An 18,450-nucleotide genomic window follows, 5' to 3' on the forward strand; every position below is an offset into this window, starting at 1 on the left:
GCATAGAGCACTAGGCAGCCTCCAGCATGGATCCTTCCAATTCTAACACAGAGCACTAGGGGGAGCCTCTAGCATGGAACCTTCTACTTGTGGATGAGATCCATGAGTGGAAGCAGAACCTACTTTGAACTTTGGTTGCCACAGGGTATGGACCAATATAAGATGTATCACGCGTCTTTGTATGACTTAATGGTTGTCATAATGTGCCTCTTCACTGACGAGGCAATCAAGAACAAAGCTTGGGCATTTCTACGATCAAACTTCTTCTGCTCCTCCAAAAGCATTTGAGATGGGGCGGCAGTAGAAGTAGTGATAGAAGTGGCAGCAGCAGTAGTAGTAGAAGTAGTGGTAGAAGTGGCGGCAGAAGTAGTAGTAGAAGTGGTGGTAGGAGTAGTAGAAGTGGTTGTAGAGGATGAGCTGGTACTAGATGCAATAGGCCTAGTCTCGTCACCACTCACAGTATCCCATAAGTTCTTGCCAACCAAAATGTTATTGAGCATGAATGACCACAAGGCATAGTTGGATCCTTCCAACTTATCACCCTCGGTCATCATAATACCAAAGCTCTCAAAAGTCAACTATACTAATGTAAATGGAAGAGCCTTGCTCTACAAATGTGTGTGATCAGAAAGTGGACCATGATCCATACAAGTAAAGGGTGTGTGGGAAAATTTGGCAAACATGTATCATGTCAAGAATGAGGCAAGGATCATTGCATTGACCAATAAGCTCAAGGAGCAAAAGATGCAAGAAGGTCAGACAATCACAGAACACATTACAATGATTGCAGAGATCAGCTAGCAAGCGTTGATGAGGAAATAGATGACAAGAAATTAGTATCTATCACTCTCAACAGTTTGGCTCCCTCTTATGGCACATTTGTTACCTCTTTGACTATTATGCTTAGGGAAGCCCATCTCTTATTTGATGAGCTAGTTGGGTTGTCGTTACAGGAAGAGGAGAGGACCTCTAATTTTGCCTATTCTTCTCGTCAAGGTGAGCAAGCACTTGCCACCCAAGGAAAGGGAAATTTCAGCAAAAGGGAGGTCATTCTCAGAAAAATAACAGCCATACATATCAGCCCAAGAACGAGGGGAATGCAAGTACATATCAAGGTCCTAAGGTGAAGAAGGGCAGATGCAATTATTGTAAACAGCCAGGTCATTTTATTGTAGAGTGTCAGAAAAGGATTGCTAATGAGAAGAAAAGGCAAGGCACAAGCAGTTATTTTGCTACACTAGCTGAAATTGCAAATGTTCCACCACAGGGACACTTTGCACAAGAGGACAAAGATTTTGTGTTTGCTGCAGTTCAGGACAGCTTTGATGCCAGGGGGGATTCTAGTGCACATGCTCAGTCTATTGATGCTTCTTCTGCTACTGTTGATAAATGGTATTTGGATAGTGGTACTACTAAGCACATGACTCCTGGAAAGGAGTGGTTTGAGGAAATCTTGCCTGTTCATGGCAAACAAGTTTCCATCCTTTTGGATTCAAGCAAGAAAAAATACATCCGTGATGTTTGGTATGTCCAGGATTTGAGAAAGAATTTAATTTCAGTTTCTTCTATTGCCCATGATCAACACATGCCTGTTCAGTTTCAAGAAGATCAATGCAGGATCAAGGATCCCAAGAAAGGGTATGAAATTGTGGCAACACGTACTTATGATAAAGGGCTATACAAGCTTGATGCTCAGCCCTATGTACAACAAGCTTTGGTTGTCTTATTTTCTTCTCCCAGTGATTTATGGCATGCCAAGTTTAGCCATGTTCATCATAGGGCATCGGCCTACTTGTATAACAATGAAATGGTCAATGTGACACCTTTTGAAAGGTTTTATGGCTCAAAGCCAAAGGTTCATCATTTCAGTGTATTTGGCTCAGTTGCTTATGCTTTGATCCCATCTCAGCTTAGACCAAATCAAAATGACAAAAGCATCAAATGCATTTTTGTTGGATATAGTACAGAAAGTAAATGCTTCAGCCTCTATGATCCACCAACCAGGAAGATAATAGTCAACAGAGATGTTGCATTTGCTGAGAATGAATTCATGCAGCCCACTAGTGTGGATTTGCCATCTTATGATGATATTCCTTTGGATATAATTGAGTTTGAGGATGATGATATGGGTTCTCCAGAGGATACTCCTTCTTCCTCTCATACTTCAGCTAGTTTGCCACATGTTAAGGGTGATTCTCCCTCAAATGTTCCAAATAAGCAAGCAGCTAGTGAGGAAAAACAGCCCCATGTTTGGATGCACAGGATGGTGAGGCAACCTCTCTTGCATTGCCATTGGCAACAATCCTGTCTTTCATGCTCGCATGAAACACATTAAAAATGATCAACACTACATACAGATTATATTTTAGATGGCTTCATTGACCTTATCTATTGTTCCACTGAGGACAATGTGGCAGATATCTTCACCAAAAGCTTGTCCTAGAGGTCATCGACATGGGTAATGTCAAGGGGGGTGGTAAAATGACATTGTTCCTTTTGTACTCCCGTAGGTTCCTATATCCACACATGAATGAATTTGTGCAACCATGGTACTTTAGGTACAGCAGGTACTTCTAACATCATTCCAGAGTACTTCAGCCATATCATTGAGGGGGGATTTGTAGACACATATAATGATATGGTGGTGTAGGATAGACTAGGACTTAGCCTATTCTGGAGTGTATTACTTGGGTACTATATATACCAAGTACTTGTACTTCATTTTCATTGAGCATTCTATTGGAGTTTTTGTGTGACCACTTCTTGCTCACTTGTGTTCACAACCTTTCTCCATTTGTTCCTTTAGTCAAGATGAGCAACAAGTCCTTGTAAGCTCTTTCATAATGAAGTGTCTCTTGTGTGTCGATTGCTGTCGGGCTGTCTTATAGAGAGTATTATTTTATTGGCAACATTTATGTGTGACTTTCTAGTTCAAGAGTGCAACCTCCAATCGTTTCTCTATCTTTCATTCTGCACACCTTTCTGTCAAGGAGCCCATTTAACAAATTTTATGGAATTGCAGACAAGTGAAGCTATCCTCCAGAAACCTAAGGGAATGTGATCTGGGTTAGGATCTAGATACCAACCTAACGTCAAGAAACACAGCCCCACATGACTCAAAACCTTGACTGGCACAAAGGCAATGTCCACAAGGATATCCTCATCCCTGGACCTGGATAGCCTGCATAAAAAACCAAGGCATTCCCATCTAAACCTCATTGAAGTCCTATGACCTGAATTGGGATACCTGACCTGGTAAGGGTCTCGAGCAAAGAAAATGATGGTGAGGCCTGCCTCTATAATGACCCAATCCAAGGGTAGAGCTGCATCAATCTTATATATTCTCCTCTCCCTTCCTCTAAGGTGACTTACTAGCTGAAACTTATGATCATCCAGAAGGTTTTTGAAATCAAGATACTACTTGTCAATAACACAATTAGTTTAAATGAAATGATATTAGCTTTACTAGACGAGGAGCAATGTCAATCAACTTCAACTTATGAAGGCTATGAGCATGCCTATATCAGCAAGAATTTTATTGGTAAGAATAAAGATGTCACGCGTGAAGCTGAGTCATAAAGAAGACTTTTGTTTCAAGAGGAGAAACAATGCTCAAAAGAATAACACTGCCAATACTGTGTCACACAGATTCGTTGGAGTTTGTGTGGAAGAACCTGACACACGTGATGATGATTACGCTTGTCTATGATTTGCATTGGACTTCATATATCCCAATTTTGCAACAGTATAATAATTCAATTATATTGACTTCTTGGTGCCTGTTTCAGTTTTCAGTTCATAAAGACTCTTGTTCAATCTGCAAACTCTTTTTGTGTTTCATGTTCTGTTTAGTGCTTGTGGCCAATGCACATAAGACCTCTTCATGAAGTATCCGTTTAAAGATTCACTCTTTTCACATTTAATTGTATTGATGATTGTCAATTAAGATGAAAATCCTCCTGAATCCATTTTTCAATTAGTGCATGGGTTCTTCATAGTCTTCTCCATACTGAATTGCAGCTAGTCAGGCTTGTGTATCTCAATTGATCCATTTAGATTGTACTTTACTTTGTGAACCCATATTTCATTAGCCCTTTCCCTCTTTTACCGTCCAGCAACAACAATGACATACTCGCATGTGTTCATATCCATTTGCTATTCAATATCTTAGTCTCCATGGTCTCTTTCTACTTTATTCTTGCTCATCTTTTTTTCCCCTATAATTATGCTTGCATTTCAGTTGGCTTGATTTGGTTCCTTAGTAGTATTTGGCATGAGAACTTGTGCACTTGTTAAACTTGCTCCATCTCGAATCTCATCGAATACTATATCATTTGACACCCAAAAAAAAGTTCTTAGCTCAATCAAATATTCATATGCTTTAATTTGAACCACAATGCATTTTCTTTATTGCACATCTATTTTTATTCTTTCACCACCATGATATAAATAGGTGCAATGCACCCAAAAGTTATGTTAGCTTTATGTGCTATCTAACCATGATTGGCTTTAAGGGTAACTATTTTATCAATTAATTTGGCATATTGATGGATTTCTCAAAGTACCAATTGCTTTTCATTCACTTGCTCTTGCACTTTTTGCTAATGTGCAAATCGATATTTTGCAAGTGTATTATTTTGATATATGTGCACAAATACAAGTGTCTCTAGATTCCATTCTTTGCAGAGATCTAGAGAATACATGTGATATATATATATATATATTCAAAAATATTACTTCATTAAGTATGAATGAAAGCCGCAAGAGCAAGCTCAAATGCGGGAGTATATCATGTCATGGATGAGAGAAAAAACAGCTCAAAAGGAGTTAACAAAAATCCAAGGTGGAGGTTGAAAATGCCACTCGGAAACCCTTTTGTTTATCCATGACACCACCCTGCCAGATATGCAATCGGTAGTGGGGCCTTTCGTGCAATTCGGACCGCCGTTCGATGAGTTGATGGAAGCCTCAACCCTGAGAAGACTCAGGGAAGAACAGAGATCCTCTCCAAACTCTGAAAAAAATCTCTCTCCTAGCTATAGCTGCTCTGGAGGATCCCTGCATACTCGCCCAGGTGGCCATCAGTGTGTGTATTGTATCAGTCCATATACTAGCCATAGACTGGGAAGGGTGAACTTGTAAAACCTCCATCGCCTCCATACATCTGGCCCTCTAAATATTCCAAGCTGCAATGCTAGCCAGAATCTCCCAAGATGTGTCTATCGAGGCATGAGCAGCTCTGAAAGGAGTGAAAGGAACATCCAGGAGAGAGCATGACTCCACAGAGTAATGAAGGACGAGTCTGAGTCATGTCCCTCGAAAAACAACTAAGGACTAGTAAAAGATAACCATGCCATTGATCCCCAGGTCATGAAGAAGAGTGTTCTATGAAATATGCAAAGAATCCTGGCAACACCCTTCCAGATCGTCCTCGCCCGTCCGCACTCCCAAAGGCAATGCTGAATTGACTCAATTGCTGCGTGGCAACGAGGACAAGTAGGGTCAGCCCCGAACCTGGATCTCCACAGGTTCACTGCAATCCCTCCATGAATAGAAAGCCAAAAGAAGAGTGATCTTTCTATTTCTGAGGGATTTCCAGAGCTTGCTCCACAAGTTTTTATGCACCTCTGCAGAAATATGAAAACTATCCCAATGAGGAGCTCTGGAGGGCCTCCAACCTCTAGTGCTAAGGTGAAATCTCCTGGCATTTCTAACTGTGTAACGAAAGAAGGGGATGCTCTTCTCTCGGTGCCCTTCATCAATCCATTCCCACTCCCCTAGGCCCCACTGCAAGAACCTGATGGGAGAATCACCATATAACTAGAGTCTCCAAGACCCAAGTGCCAGGAGAACAGGGTCAAGATCAAGATACCACTGTGAGTCCGTGCCCCACTCCATGTAACTTGCAATCCTTATAGGCTAGAAGGCAACCTCCAAAAGAGTATCATCTGAAGATCTGAGAAGTTTTCCTCCCGACTGAACATCAAAGACAAGGGTTTCCTCATGTGCATCCCGCAAGGCAATAACCTGTAAGGGAACCCGGCTCCATGAAAGCTCCCAACTAAGTGGACTCTGTGATCGACATGTCATTTGTATCTATCCACTCTACTGGTATGGCTGCCTCTCTGCTGCATCCTGACTGCACTCCCTCTCAGGTGGCCAACTGATAAGAGTCTCTGATCTTAGTTCGAGGCCTCGAAAAAAGGGGCTAAGGTGATTACTTGAGATCACAGGTGGCAGGCCTCACATGGTTGAGATTCCCAATCAAACAGGAGGAGCAGCTGCTTGACTTTGCAGATGGCACGGCCTTGTATGTTGAGGGCACCACAATGAGTCTAGAGAGAGTCAGGGCACCTTGGCTATCTACTGCGAGGCCTCCGGTGCACGGATCAACTGGACAAAATCCATAGGTTTCTTCACAAGCTCTGAGGAGACACAGGAGATCCGTGAGTGGGGAAGTGAGTTTGGCTTCAGATGGATACCGCGGGGCCAGACAACGAGATACCTCGGATGCCAAGTTGGTATTGACATTACAGCAGAGCAACTGATCGCCCCCGGTCCTTGAGAGTGTTCGGCGCAAGCTTCTCTACTGGAGCTTGGCCAAACTCTCTCTAGCAGGTCGCGCCTTAGTGGCAAACCAGGTCCTTGCCATGGCCTGGTATATCGCCTCCTACTGGTGCTTTCACAAAGGATGCATTAGGCAGCTCCGACGGTTGGTTCGAAACTTCCTTTGGGCAGGTTTAGACGGCACGAGGAACACTAGAGCCTGGGTAGCTTGGCAGACGGTGATCATGCCGCAGGCACTGGGAGGCTTGGGTATCATTGATCGTGAGATGCAAAGCAGAGCGCTCCTGGGCAAGTTGGTGGTTCGCGGCCTCACCCCAGGTGCAAAGCCTTGGAAGGTCCTCTTACAGCGAGGGCTTCTAAGGAACACCCCATGCACTGGAAAACAGTGGCAACCTTCACACAGATGGATCTTCTCAGAGACCCCCCTTATGGGGAAGGGTTCCTCCTTGATGAGGAGCCTTCACAGGGTTTGGCAGAGATTGGCAGGGGGTCTCATTCGTGCTCCGCCCAGATGCAGAGAGGAGTTTGAGCATCAGCCCCTTATGTGGCACGTAGAGATCAGAGATCAGCAGGGGCGTATGCTCAGACAACAGACTCACATTGGTTGGGCACAGTGGGACAGTGGTCCGGCAGGATCTTTTGGCCGTTGGGGCAAATTACCCATGGAGGCAGAGGCGAGGCTTGATGCCCCAGCGCATTTGCGAGGGGCAGGGCAGCGAATGAGCGAGATTGAATTAGCCATTCTTGAGTCCTAGTGGGAAGGACTTCACGTATGGAGAGACAGCAGATGGTTGGGGCAGTTTTCCTGTACTGGTGTCCCCTTGAGGATGTTGATGCAACAAGGCAGCACACACCCCGGCTTCTTTCGTGTAGGACCTGGAGGCCTACTTCAGCCACTCACTGAGAGAGACCCCGAGATGGATGGGAGTCTTGATGGGATTCATTGGCAGATGATCACAGTGGTGGGACGTTTGGGGAAGGAGTGGCACATTGACCCTTCTAGTATCTCAGAGTAGGATGCCCCTAGATGGCACCTTTGGCTGTGGGAGGGTAGACCCCTGAGGGAGGCCCAGTGGGATCCAGGAGAGTGGTTCTGGCCTTCAGGGGCGGCTTGGCCGAGTAGGTGGATGAGGTGCCCTTCTTTTTCTACACCACACAGATTGGCAGGAGGCTTTAGATGGACTCGTTGAGGTGGACCTCCTCGAGGGAGAGGCATTGGGTGACCCAAAGAGTGCCTCGGGATGTTTGCTCCAGGTTTTGGACGTGGTTGTCGTCCAGTTTGCGGCCGAGGAAGATATCGTACTTCTTCTGGCTGGCCACCCACGGAGGCTTGCCCATTGGACCGTGGTTGGAGCAGATGTGAGTGGAGAGGAAGTGCCATTGTTACTCCGATGGTGTCCTGGAGACTATCCCACACTACCTGTGGAGCTGTATAGCGCAACGAGGATTTGGATGGGAGCCCTTAGGATCATGACACGTATGCAGAGTCTTCAGAGAGACTACACCTGGGGGAGGTGGCCTGGTTGACAAAGGGAGGACACACGTTTCAGATTGATGAGATCTCCCCAGCCTACCGGATACAGGGTCAGAGCATCCAGAGGATAGCACTCCACGAGGTAGTCCCTCCTAACAGCCTAGCCCCTCCTCCTAGGGAGGACAACGTTTGGGAGGTGGTAGCCAGCATCACGGCATGGAACATTTGGGTGGCTCGTTGCTGTCTCATGACGGGTGAGCACCTGGTTCCACCCTCAACTACCCTAGTCGCCATCTGATAGGACATCATATACACACTACCCCTAGGAGCGTGGGACTCCAGGCTCCAGGGCGACTATCAAGAGGTGTGCTCGTTTCTGCAAGGCTTGGCCTGCAGGATTTTTCTACATCTTCACCCCACGCGAGGGATTCACTGGTTGTATAGTCCCCCCACTTGGCTGTTAGCCTGAGTACTAGAGATCCCCTAGGCAGTGAGCTGGGTTTCTTTGGAACAACAGGCCGGTTCTTTCTTTCAGCCTTTTTTGGTTTTTTTTCCATACTCAGCACCTTCGGACTGCTATCTTGTACGAAAGCTTTCAAGCATTAATAGAAGGTTCCTTTCTTTGAAAAAAAAAAAAGAGTCTCTGATCCTCTGGAAGCTGTCTAAAAGCCTTTCAGGCACCTACAGTAGAAGCATGTCTCCTCTCCCATCTAGACCACTTCATGTAATGTGACACTCCTAGTGATTTGCCATGCTCATCCAATATAGATTCATTCCACATGATTAGTTGCCTGTCTATTTCTTCGCGAGAGGAGGTATAACTCTCCGGAGAGTGTCTCTGAAGTTGTCCCAAGCTTTCAAATTGGAAGCCATGAGAGGAGAAGAGGGAGATCTAAGATGGGCTGAAGTAAAAATCCATCTCGACCTGTCCATCCAATCTCCCCCGTGAGAAGGTGTACAAGACTGAATGCTGCACAGGAAAAAATCTTTCCAAGGCTCCTATCCAGGCATCAATCCTCTCACTACAAACTTGCAGATTAAGGCCATACATTGCAAAGTCGGATCAATAATATTGAGACCTCCTTCCCCTGTGGAGAGAATGAGGGTCTCCCAAGCCACCTTGGCTACAACATCTGAGGTGCCATCTAATCCACTCCAAAGAAAGTTCCTGATAGGTCTCATGAGCTGAGATATACAACCTCTAGATCTGCACCAACATGAGCAAACGAACCATGCAGTAGACATAATACCTGATTCACAACCACTACTCTGGATGCAAGGTCAAGTCTGGCAGATCTCCAAAAAATGAGTATCCTTCGATGCTCTCTACACGGGAGCAAACTGTTGTGTTGGAGAGATGCTCACCCCAACCTAGCATCCTAGGTACCTAATGGAAACACCCCTCTGAATCCAAGTGGATCCTATGTCAATCCCCCAATCTAGAATGTCCTCATCACTAATCTAAAAGCCATTGGATTTGTTCCAATTAATATGAGCCCCTGCTGTAGTATAAAACAAATCCAAGGCTTTTCTGAACGAGGTGAGTGTCTGTCGTGTGGCATCTGAAAAAACAGCCGTATCTCACTATCCAATAGCTCATCCTCCTGCCTCAACGGAAGACTCATCCCTATAATATTAGCTTGAGCTCTAAGGTAATAGCTTATAGCTTCGGCCACAAATAAAAAGAGAAAGGGGGCCAAAGGGCATCCCTGACGGACCGATTTGGTAATCTGAAGCATGTCTTCCCTGACTCCACCAATGAGAACCTGGCTATGGGTTGATCTGTAGAGAGTTGATACCCCTCTGATCCATGCATCTATGAATCCAAAGCGAGCGAGAGAACCCTCTAGAAATCCCTAGTCTACTCTGTCATAAGCTTTCTCAAAGTCCAGGAGTAGAATGGCAAGCCTATGGCCATTATGCATGGCCCAGTCAGAAGCGTCCCAAAATGAGAAGATATTATCGAAGATGCTCCTGCCATGCACAATATATATATATGTTGCAACATTCTATTTCTTGTAAACGCCTCTATCTTAACTGTAGCTTTGATTTAGTTAAAGCCTCTGACAAATATTTTTTATGAGATATGTCTTGTTGTAGGCTTCTTGATACGTGAAACATTTATGCTTCTAGCTTGTGCAGAATGTCATACTTGTATATGCATCAAATCTCAAATGTCTCTTCTTCCATTATAGCATTATCGCATCTAAATTCGCCTTGCAATAGGTTTCACATACTCTTTTACAAATCTCAATTTTGATAATTCTCAATTATCATATTGTTGTTTCTTAATGACCTTATTGTGATTTCTCAATTGTGTCAACTTTTGAAGTTGACATGTCCTAATCTTTTATGCCATAATATTGGAATAGGATGATAATTTGAGCCATAGCATGCAAACTTGGTACTTATGCTACAATCCTCTTCTTTGATTCCTTTTCCAATAACTTATAACCCTAGGAGTGATCTTAGATCAAACATCCAATGCCATAAAATTTTACCTTGTAGTTTTTACTTTGTCACATGTCCAATTGACATCAAAAACTTACTTTACTTTGCAACAAATGAAACTACATTGATGTTTCCTTTGTTTCGTGTATGCATATTGCTGGATATTGATGATTGTCATGGAATTGCATTGGAAATTATCTAGGGAGTATATGTTACATGCTTTGAACCTTAAATGGGGTGATCTCTGTGAACCTTTCTTTGTCCTATGAAATGAGATGATGCTTCACTATTAGCATTCCATGGATGCTCGACTATCAAAGTCCAATTTCTAAATATGATATGCGTTATTCTCTTTTGATTTGTTTCTTGAATATAATCATCTTCAAATTCTCGCCAAAGACTTTCTTGAGGATATGAATCAGATGCTTAAGTTAGCTAAAGATAGCACCAGAACGGCTCAAGATAGAGCAAAAAGTTATGCAAACCCCCACCGTAGAAGGTTGGAGTTTGAAGTAAATGAGAAAGTCTATCTTAGGGTACGTGAATCTTCAGAATCTTTAAAGACAGGTAAATGTCCTAAGTTGTCTCCTTGGTATTGTGGTCTATTCACAATACTTACGAGAATTGGAGAACTTGCTTACGAAATAGCCTCACCAGAGGCATGTAGAGTACATCCGATTTTTCATGTAAGTAGGTTAAAAAGGAAATTAGGAGATGATGATAATTGCATTGGAAATGAAGTCCTAGTTGAACTCATTTTAGACAGACAAGAAAAAGAACGCGACGTACCATACGGCCAGAATATCTGGTTAATTGGAAAGATAGACCTGAAGAGAGATCAACATGGGAAAGGATAAGCCCATAATTGCGGAAGCCTATTGCTCAATTATGGCAAGGTAGAAAATTCGAGGGTTCGGCAGTGCTTGCATGAATGGTGGACTTAGATCGCTAAGGTCTAGGGTTAATTCTAAGCTTTAGCATTAATAAGGTGCTAGGGGAAGCCATGTTGAGAGGGCTTTGATGCAAGTGTCCTAATGGACACGAGACACCAATTGAGCAAGCCAAGTAGCAAGCACTGGGCATGGGGGAGGGTTCTGAAGAAGCTCCAACCAAGAAGAGCATTGAGGAACTCGTAGAGAAAAGTAGACAGAGAAATAAAGACGAGAGCTTTCTAGGACCCGTGGTTGGGTGAAAACATTGCTAGTTAGAGAACCCTCTTGTTGTATCAGTCCATGATTCCCCCTTGATTTCTATAGTGTCGATGATGGCATTGTCCATACCCTCTTCCTCTAAGGTTTATAGAGCATGCTTTGATACCATGTCCAAGGAGTGGGGAGATTGAAAATGGACATGTTAATATTTAGAGAAGTACGTACAATGTTATAATTGGAGTTGCCACCTCCCACGTTAGTTGGATGACTTTCCTTTTTGTGCTTATAACCTCCTTTGTTCAATTGTTTTGAGTCTTTTTTCTTTGGAGTGAAGAAGAGACTAAAAGAATCTTTGAGTGTAAAGCTCAGTGGAGAAGTACATCATGCGAGGCATGAGAAAATAAAACCAAATAGCAAAGTAGAACTCATGTAACAAAGTAAGAAGATAACCAAGGTTGGGCTGATGGTGCCACCTCAACTTTGTAGGGGCTTGCGAGAAGAATAGGGAGCCGCTTCACTCCCTCTAGAAAACATTCCTCCTGGTTGCTCGTGAAGACCCTTGCATAGCCCCCAAATGGCTACCAAAGTATGTATCGTGCCCGTCCAGATACTAGGCAATGTAATGTGCAAGGTGGATCTTGAACCATCCAAAGCCTCTGTACATCTGGATCTCCAAATATGCCACTTTGATATCTTGCCAAAATATCCCACGAAGTATCCATAGATGCATGTGCAGGTATGTACAGAGAGCCATGCGATCAAGCCCCAAGTCATGAAAAAATGAAAGGTGCTCAATATCCTGGTGATCTCCTTCAAATAATCCTCAGCTGTCTGTAGTCCATAGGCAATGCTAAATAGACTAATCAGTATAGAGACCACGAGAACACGTGGAAATTGTCCCGAACCTTGACCCCCACTGGTTTAGGGAAATCCCTCTATGAACAAAAAGCTAAAAGAGAAGAGTGGATTTTTTTACTCTTGAGGGATTTTCAGGGTCTCTTTCAAAAGGATTTCTGCAGATCAACAGAAATTTAAAAATTCCCTAAATTAGAACCCCTTTGGGCTTACAATGTTTAAGGCTAAGTTGGAACTTAATGGTATTACTAACCATGTATTGAAAGAAGGGTAGGCTCTTCTCTTGGTGCCTTGCATCAATCCATTTCCACTCCCCTGGCTCCCATTGCAAATACTTTATGGGGACACCTCCATAGAGCCAAAGCCTCCATGAGCCCAAAGGGAATGTGACTGGGGATAGGTCTAGCCAAAACACTATTCCACATGACCTAGAACCCTAAATAGGCCGAAATGCAATATGCATAAGAATATCATCCGTAGATCATGATAACCTGTCCCCAGAGTGAACATCAAAGACCAAGGCATCCCCCTCTGATCCTCATAGTCCCATAACCTAAATTGGGATCCCTGATCTCGTAAAGGCTCGTAGCCATGTGTCCATAGAGTGAAACTTGTCACCCGGAAGAACCCAATCCAAGGGTATGGCTGAATCAATCTGCTGGATTCTCCTTGCACTTCCTCAGAGGTGACTTACTAACTAGAATCATGATCATTTGAAAGGCATTTGAAATTCCTCTTGCACTTTCTCTGAGGTGACTTACTAATTGGAATCATGATCATTTGAAAGGCATTTGAAATTCCTCCAAGAGCCTACAAAGTAAGCAGGACCTCTGTCCCATGAAGACCACTGCATACAATAAGAAGCACCTAGACCTGAGGCACATACATAATAATCAAGACCAGATGAAGTATTCATGATATTCTTAAAAATGTATCTTTCCTTAATGAAGCCAATTTGTTCCCAATCTACCACTACCCATACACATTTCCTCAATCCTCAAAGTTAAAGCCCTTAGCTATCACTTTATACGATTTTGTCTTTTCATGCAATAACATCTTTAGAAAGCAAGCCTCTTTCCACGGCTACATTGGCTATCTCCACTAAATCTCCTTTAAGCATATCCCGAAGTTCAACAAAGAAATCTTTAGTTATACCATCAGTGCTAGGTGATGTCTCTTTCTCCAAGGTATCCAACACCTCTCTAAGTCCCTCTAATAAAGCTTGAGCCAACCCGAAGCAGTGCCCGACAAAAACTCTATAGGCAACTAAGTCTAAGACTACTTGAGTCTTAGCTGACCAAACATCATAAGTCAAAGCTAGGGCTCCAACAATTACTCCAAGCTCCTTCTTAAACACTTAAGCAATCCTCCAAAACCTGATCACGACATTCGCTTTAGAGTCCTCAACCCCAAGCATTTCTGACAAAAACTCTAGAGGCAACTAAGTCTAAGACTACTTGAGTCTTAACTGACCAAACATCATCAGTCAATGCCGGGGCTCTAACAATTACACCGAGCTCCTTCTTGAACACTTCAGCAATCCTCCAAAACCCGATCACGACATTCTCTTCAGAGTCGTCAACCCTATCTATTGGTTCACTCGATTGCTTGTGCTTGACATCCTGAAAAGACATGCAACAGGCAATCGCCAACTTTGAACCAAAGTTGGCGGCTCTTTAGTCTTGCATGCTCCACTCTTTTCCTCTCCACTCATTTAAATCTCCTCTATCTCCACAATCATAGTGACCAGACATGGATCCCTTGGGCATAACTTCAATATTACTCCTATTACCTCTTTCTTGCGAATGTCACAACCCCTCTAATTGTGGCATCCCACTAAGAGCAAGGGTCAACAAGGTTAGCACAAGAGATCAGCCAAAACCTCTCAACCAGAGTGGGAACAGTAAACCACCACAAAATAGGCGCATGGACAGACAAGCAAGTTGAAATGACATATTCACCTCAAAGGGGGGCTCTCATCCTCCGCCCCTCCCCAAAGCATACACCCAGTTGATTCTCCCTGCTCGAAAAATTCGAGCCTTTCCTCTTGTGGTTCCAAGCAAATCCACCTACGCCTCTGGGTCTAATTTCTCACAAGCTATCAAGTCCCAATCTAGACATAGATCCTCCTACGCTTCTCGTTCTGAAACCGACATGGATTGATTACAATGTGACCTATCAGTTACCTCTTTAGTCGTGTTCCAATCCCCACAAAGAAGCTAGTTGGATCTTGATAATTTTTTTCTCAAAAAAACCCAATAATTATTGTGCTCTCTTGGACCCATTAGGGGCGTATAAACAAAGAACCTAGAAGCAAAACCCAAGCATCAAGACTTCTATAGCCAACGCACAACCCTCACCATCTTTGAATGAGACTCTCCTCTTTGCAGGGCTTTTAATTAGCATTGCCATGCCCCCCTTACCCCAATGGGAGCAATTAGGCAATTTACAAACACAACAAAATCCAAGGTCTTGAACATCTCCGGAAAAAAATCAAACTCCCCGCATGTCACCTCTGCTTCCGCCTGGAGGGCTTGTCTTACTTCTTTGAATCCATTGCATGATGTGAATCAAGCTTTGTTGATGACGTTTCACCTGCATGTAGAGCCTTGATCTTCCTTTTATGACAAACAACCCTCCAGCCTTCATCTTCCTTGAATTCTTGTCGACCTTCTCATCTTCAGAATGAGCTAGGGGCTGGTTGGCATTGGAGCTCTCTTTATCTCCTTCCAAACATTCAGGGGCCTTTTGGTCAACCGTTCCTTGGTCTCTGAACGGGCTTGCCCATTTTACTCCTCCAACCATTGATATGCCACATGGATCTCCTTACCAATCCTATCAGGACAAGTGCAAGCGAAATGGTTGCACTTCTTGCAAATGAAGCATATTTGGAAATGGGCCAAACTTAACGTCTTGGATATGCACCAAATCTTCAGCAATCTTGATCTCCATATGATCTGGAACCTCCTGTGGGCTATCCCATAGAATCCACGCCCGCTTAGCTCCAAAATGCATCTTGGCAGTTGATGGATGTGCAACACTTTACCAAACACACAAGCAACAATCTCTAGCGTCTCTCCCAACCATTGCGGCAAGTTAGGAAACTAGATCCATACGGGGCAATCATGGAAAAGCAAGAGTTCATGGTATAACCAACATGCAAAAGTTGGCCACCCCTCCAAAAACAAACGACCTCCCAACCATCTCGTTACAAAATACACATCAAATAAGAAAAAACCCTTTTCCAAAAAACTTAGCTTCAAAACCATTCGAGGGTAAACCACACTCGAACTTCGAGAAGTCCTCACCGTCCCTTGATGAAGCTTTTCTAGTTCGCGTTTGATTCGGTCCAGTGGGACCTCACAACATTGAGGGTGCTTGCAGCCCACTTCTCGCCACCATTTTGACTCAGACTCACGATTTCTCCGGCCGCTGAATATCAGCATGCAGAAGGCACCTTTCCCCCTCAGAGATTCCCGGAAAACACCCTCCAAATCTTTTGGCAACAGTGTATGCGTACAATGGTGGCCTACTTGCTGAGCTGCATCTCCCGTAGAAAGCACAAACGGCACAAGTTCACCAGCTCCACCCTCCGTGTTCGCCAACTCCTTTGATATCAATCCAAATTTCACAAGCTCCTCGGGGAAAGCATGACGAAGAAGCTTCATCCATGTCTTGAAATGTGTTTTTTTTTGGAGGGGGGGATAACCCAAATACTCAACTTCCATGCAGATGCTCAAGCTCTCTCCAAAACCAATCTTCCTTCCGAGGTTACCGTGCTTACCCCTCCTCTCAGCAGCCCATGGCCTCTCAGCAAGCCGTAAGTTTGCTGCAGCAAGGAAACACGAGAGGCCACAAATGTTTGTAAGATATACTCCAAGAACATGGCCATCAACCATTGAGCCATTCATGCAAATGATGCATTTATGATAGGCTCTGTGTAGCCCTGCATCTGGACTTCTTAAAGAACAGTCGATGAATTGGTATTTCAAAGGTCATGATGGGTCTCCATAGCATTGATTTTGTTTCTCAAAAGCCATTGGATGGATCTTCTAAGGTACAAGGCTCATCCTATCATCTTACACATGCACGTGCATTTCCCAAATGCATAGCATATTAAAGAGATGGAATCCAATGGGTCACAGCACATGAGCAGAAGCCACAAAGAGGAACATTTTAATTGAACTGAAAGTACAACGAAAGTAGACCTTAAATACAAAATTTGAACTCCTAAACACTGATAACATAATGATGGAGTTGCACAAAAACATTGTCACTGTCTTAGGCATATATGATAACCTTAACTATACTGATGATAGAAGTTTGAAAGGACTAACCAATAGCTCACTAAGCCTACGTGATACTGCAAAACGACTGCAAAAACACAGAGGGAGAGAGTAAAAGAGCGAGCACCCCTGAAGTTTAAAAAAGTATGTGACGGCCTTGACCTGAGAATGAAATACTAGGACCACAAGTCTGACTGGATAAAGAACCTGAAGCGCTCTAGATGGGAAAGGGCAGATTAAGCAATTTCAAAAAATTTGAGCTCATGAAAGCTAATTATTTTTCGTAATTTCTTGCTGCAGGTTCGATCAAAAGCACCAAGGTACTCCTTCAATTTCAATCCAAAAATATTTGAAGATGAAGGAGAAGATTTGCAGCAGGAGTTTGAGCCAGAAACAGACGAGAGTCAGCCTGCCTCTCTACGAATTTACAAGAATATCCGTGCTGAAGTTCTAGAAACAGCCGAACAGCTTCGAAATCTCAAGGATACTGCATTGAAAGTCGCAGGCATTGAAAAGAAAGGCGAAGAAAATATTGATAAACTCGTTGCCTCGCAAGAGGGCAGCACTAATAATAAAACAATTTCCAATTCAACTATGCTTAATGACATGATGAAGAAAAGAGAAGCAGCAGCCATAGATTTCAGTGTGCAAGATACCCCACGGCACCAAATAACAGAAGGAAGAACTAAGACATGGATTCAAGACCAGCATCAACAACAAGATTTGGGCATCCAAAGTCAGCCTGCACAATCCTTCACAAACTGGCAACAAAGTCAATATCCTGGAGTAAGGCCACCCCAACCATCTTTCACGCCTCCAATCAGGCATCCTCCAGGGTCTATGCCACAAACTGCAATAAGGCCCACTAATCAACCTCAAGCACCAATACAGCAAAGTCCTCAGGCGTTCTCACCGCGGGGATATCAGCAGCAAATGGGTTCCATGCCACGACCGCCTGGACCTACCCCACCGGTGGTATGGCGACCTCCAGAGCCTATGTCATCTACTGGAAGGAGTGGACCGTTTCCACAGGGTATGGCTCAACAGCCAATGGCATCCTCCGAAGGAATAGCGCCTTTTCCACAGGGCATGGGCAGCAACCGGCGATCTCCTCCACAGCCCATGGCGTCTTCAGGAGAAATTGGGCATTTTGCACAACCCATGGGCAGTAATGGACCGGTTGGATTGAGGCCAGCAGCAATGGCACCGGCATATGGGTTGAGCTCAACACCAGGAAGACTCGTCCCTACATTCACAGCTCCGAGGATGTCGCAGGATGTGCTGCTTGGAGCTGCACAGCAGTCTTTTCCGAGTCCACAATTTTGCCCACCTCGATTTAATGCTCAAGGAACGCGGCCAGTGCCAATGCAACCATTTGGAGCCCAAGCTCCTCCCCAAAAAACCATGCCTCCTCGCATGCGGCCACCATTTCCGGCTGAGCTTTCGCGTCCCTCCTAATGACAATGCTGCAACAACTTATCATTCACTAAACGTGCATGTTTTGTCACAACCCACTTAGAGGAAGTGACCGAGAATCAGAAACTGGGAGCACATAGGTGACAACAATTTGCAAACAAGTTGGACACAATCTCAAAAAATCAAAACAAAAAACTTCCTAACATGAGAGGTAGGGAAGGACTACGAGGGGGAGCATTACTAAGGGTAG

General features: G+C 44.1%; 1 protein-coding gene across 1 annotated transcript in view; it reads left to right on the forward strand.

The window, feature by feature from the left end:
- The window catches only part of LOC147899981 (uncharacterized), a 125,677-nt gene extending 107,435 nt beyond the window's left edge, over positions 1–18,242 (forward strand). Inside the window, exon 9 of the mRNA XM_087377158.1 lies at positions 17,085–18,242. Coding sequence (XP_087233284.1) covers positions 17,085–18,242 — 1,158 coding nt within the window. The remainder of the gene's footprint in view (positions 1–17,084) is intronic.
- Positions 18,243–18,450: the final 208 nt, after the last annotated feature.

Source organism: Dipteris shenzhenensis, chromosome 7 (genome assembly GCF_047967505.1).
Source record: "Dipteris shenzhenensis isolate YYH24624 ecotype China chromosome 7, Dip_SZ_1.0, whole genome shotgun sequence".
Classification (NCBI taxonomy): Eukaryota; Viridiplantae; Streptophyta; class Polypodiopsida; order Gleicheniales; family Dipteridaceae; genus Dipteris; species Dipteris shenzhenensis.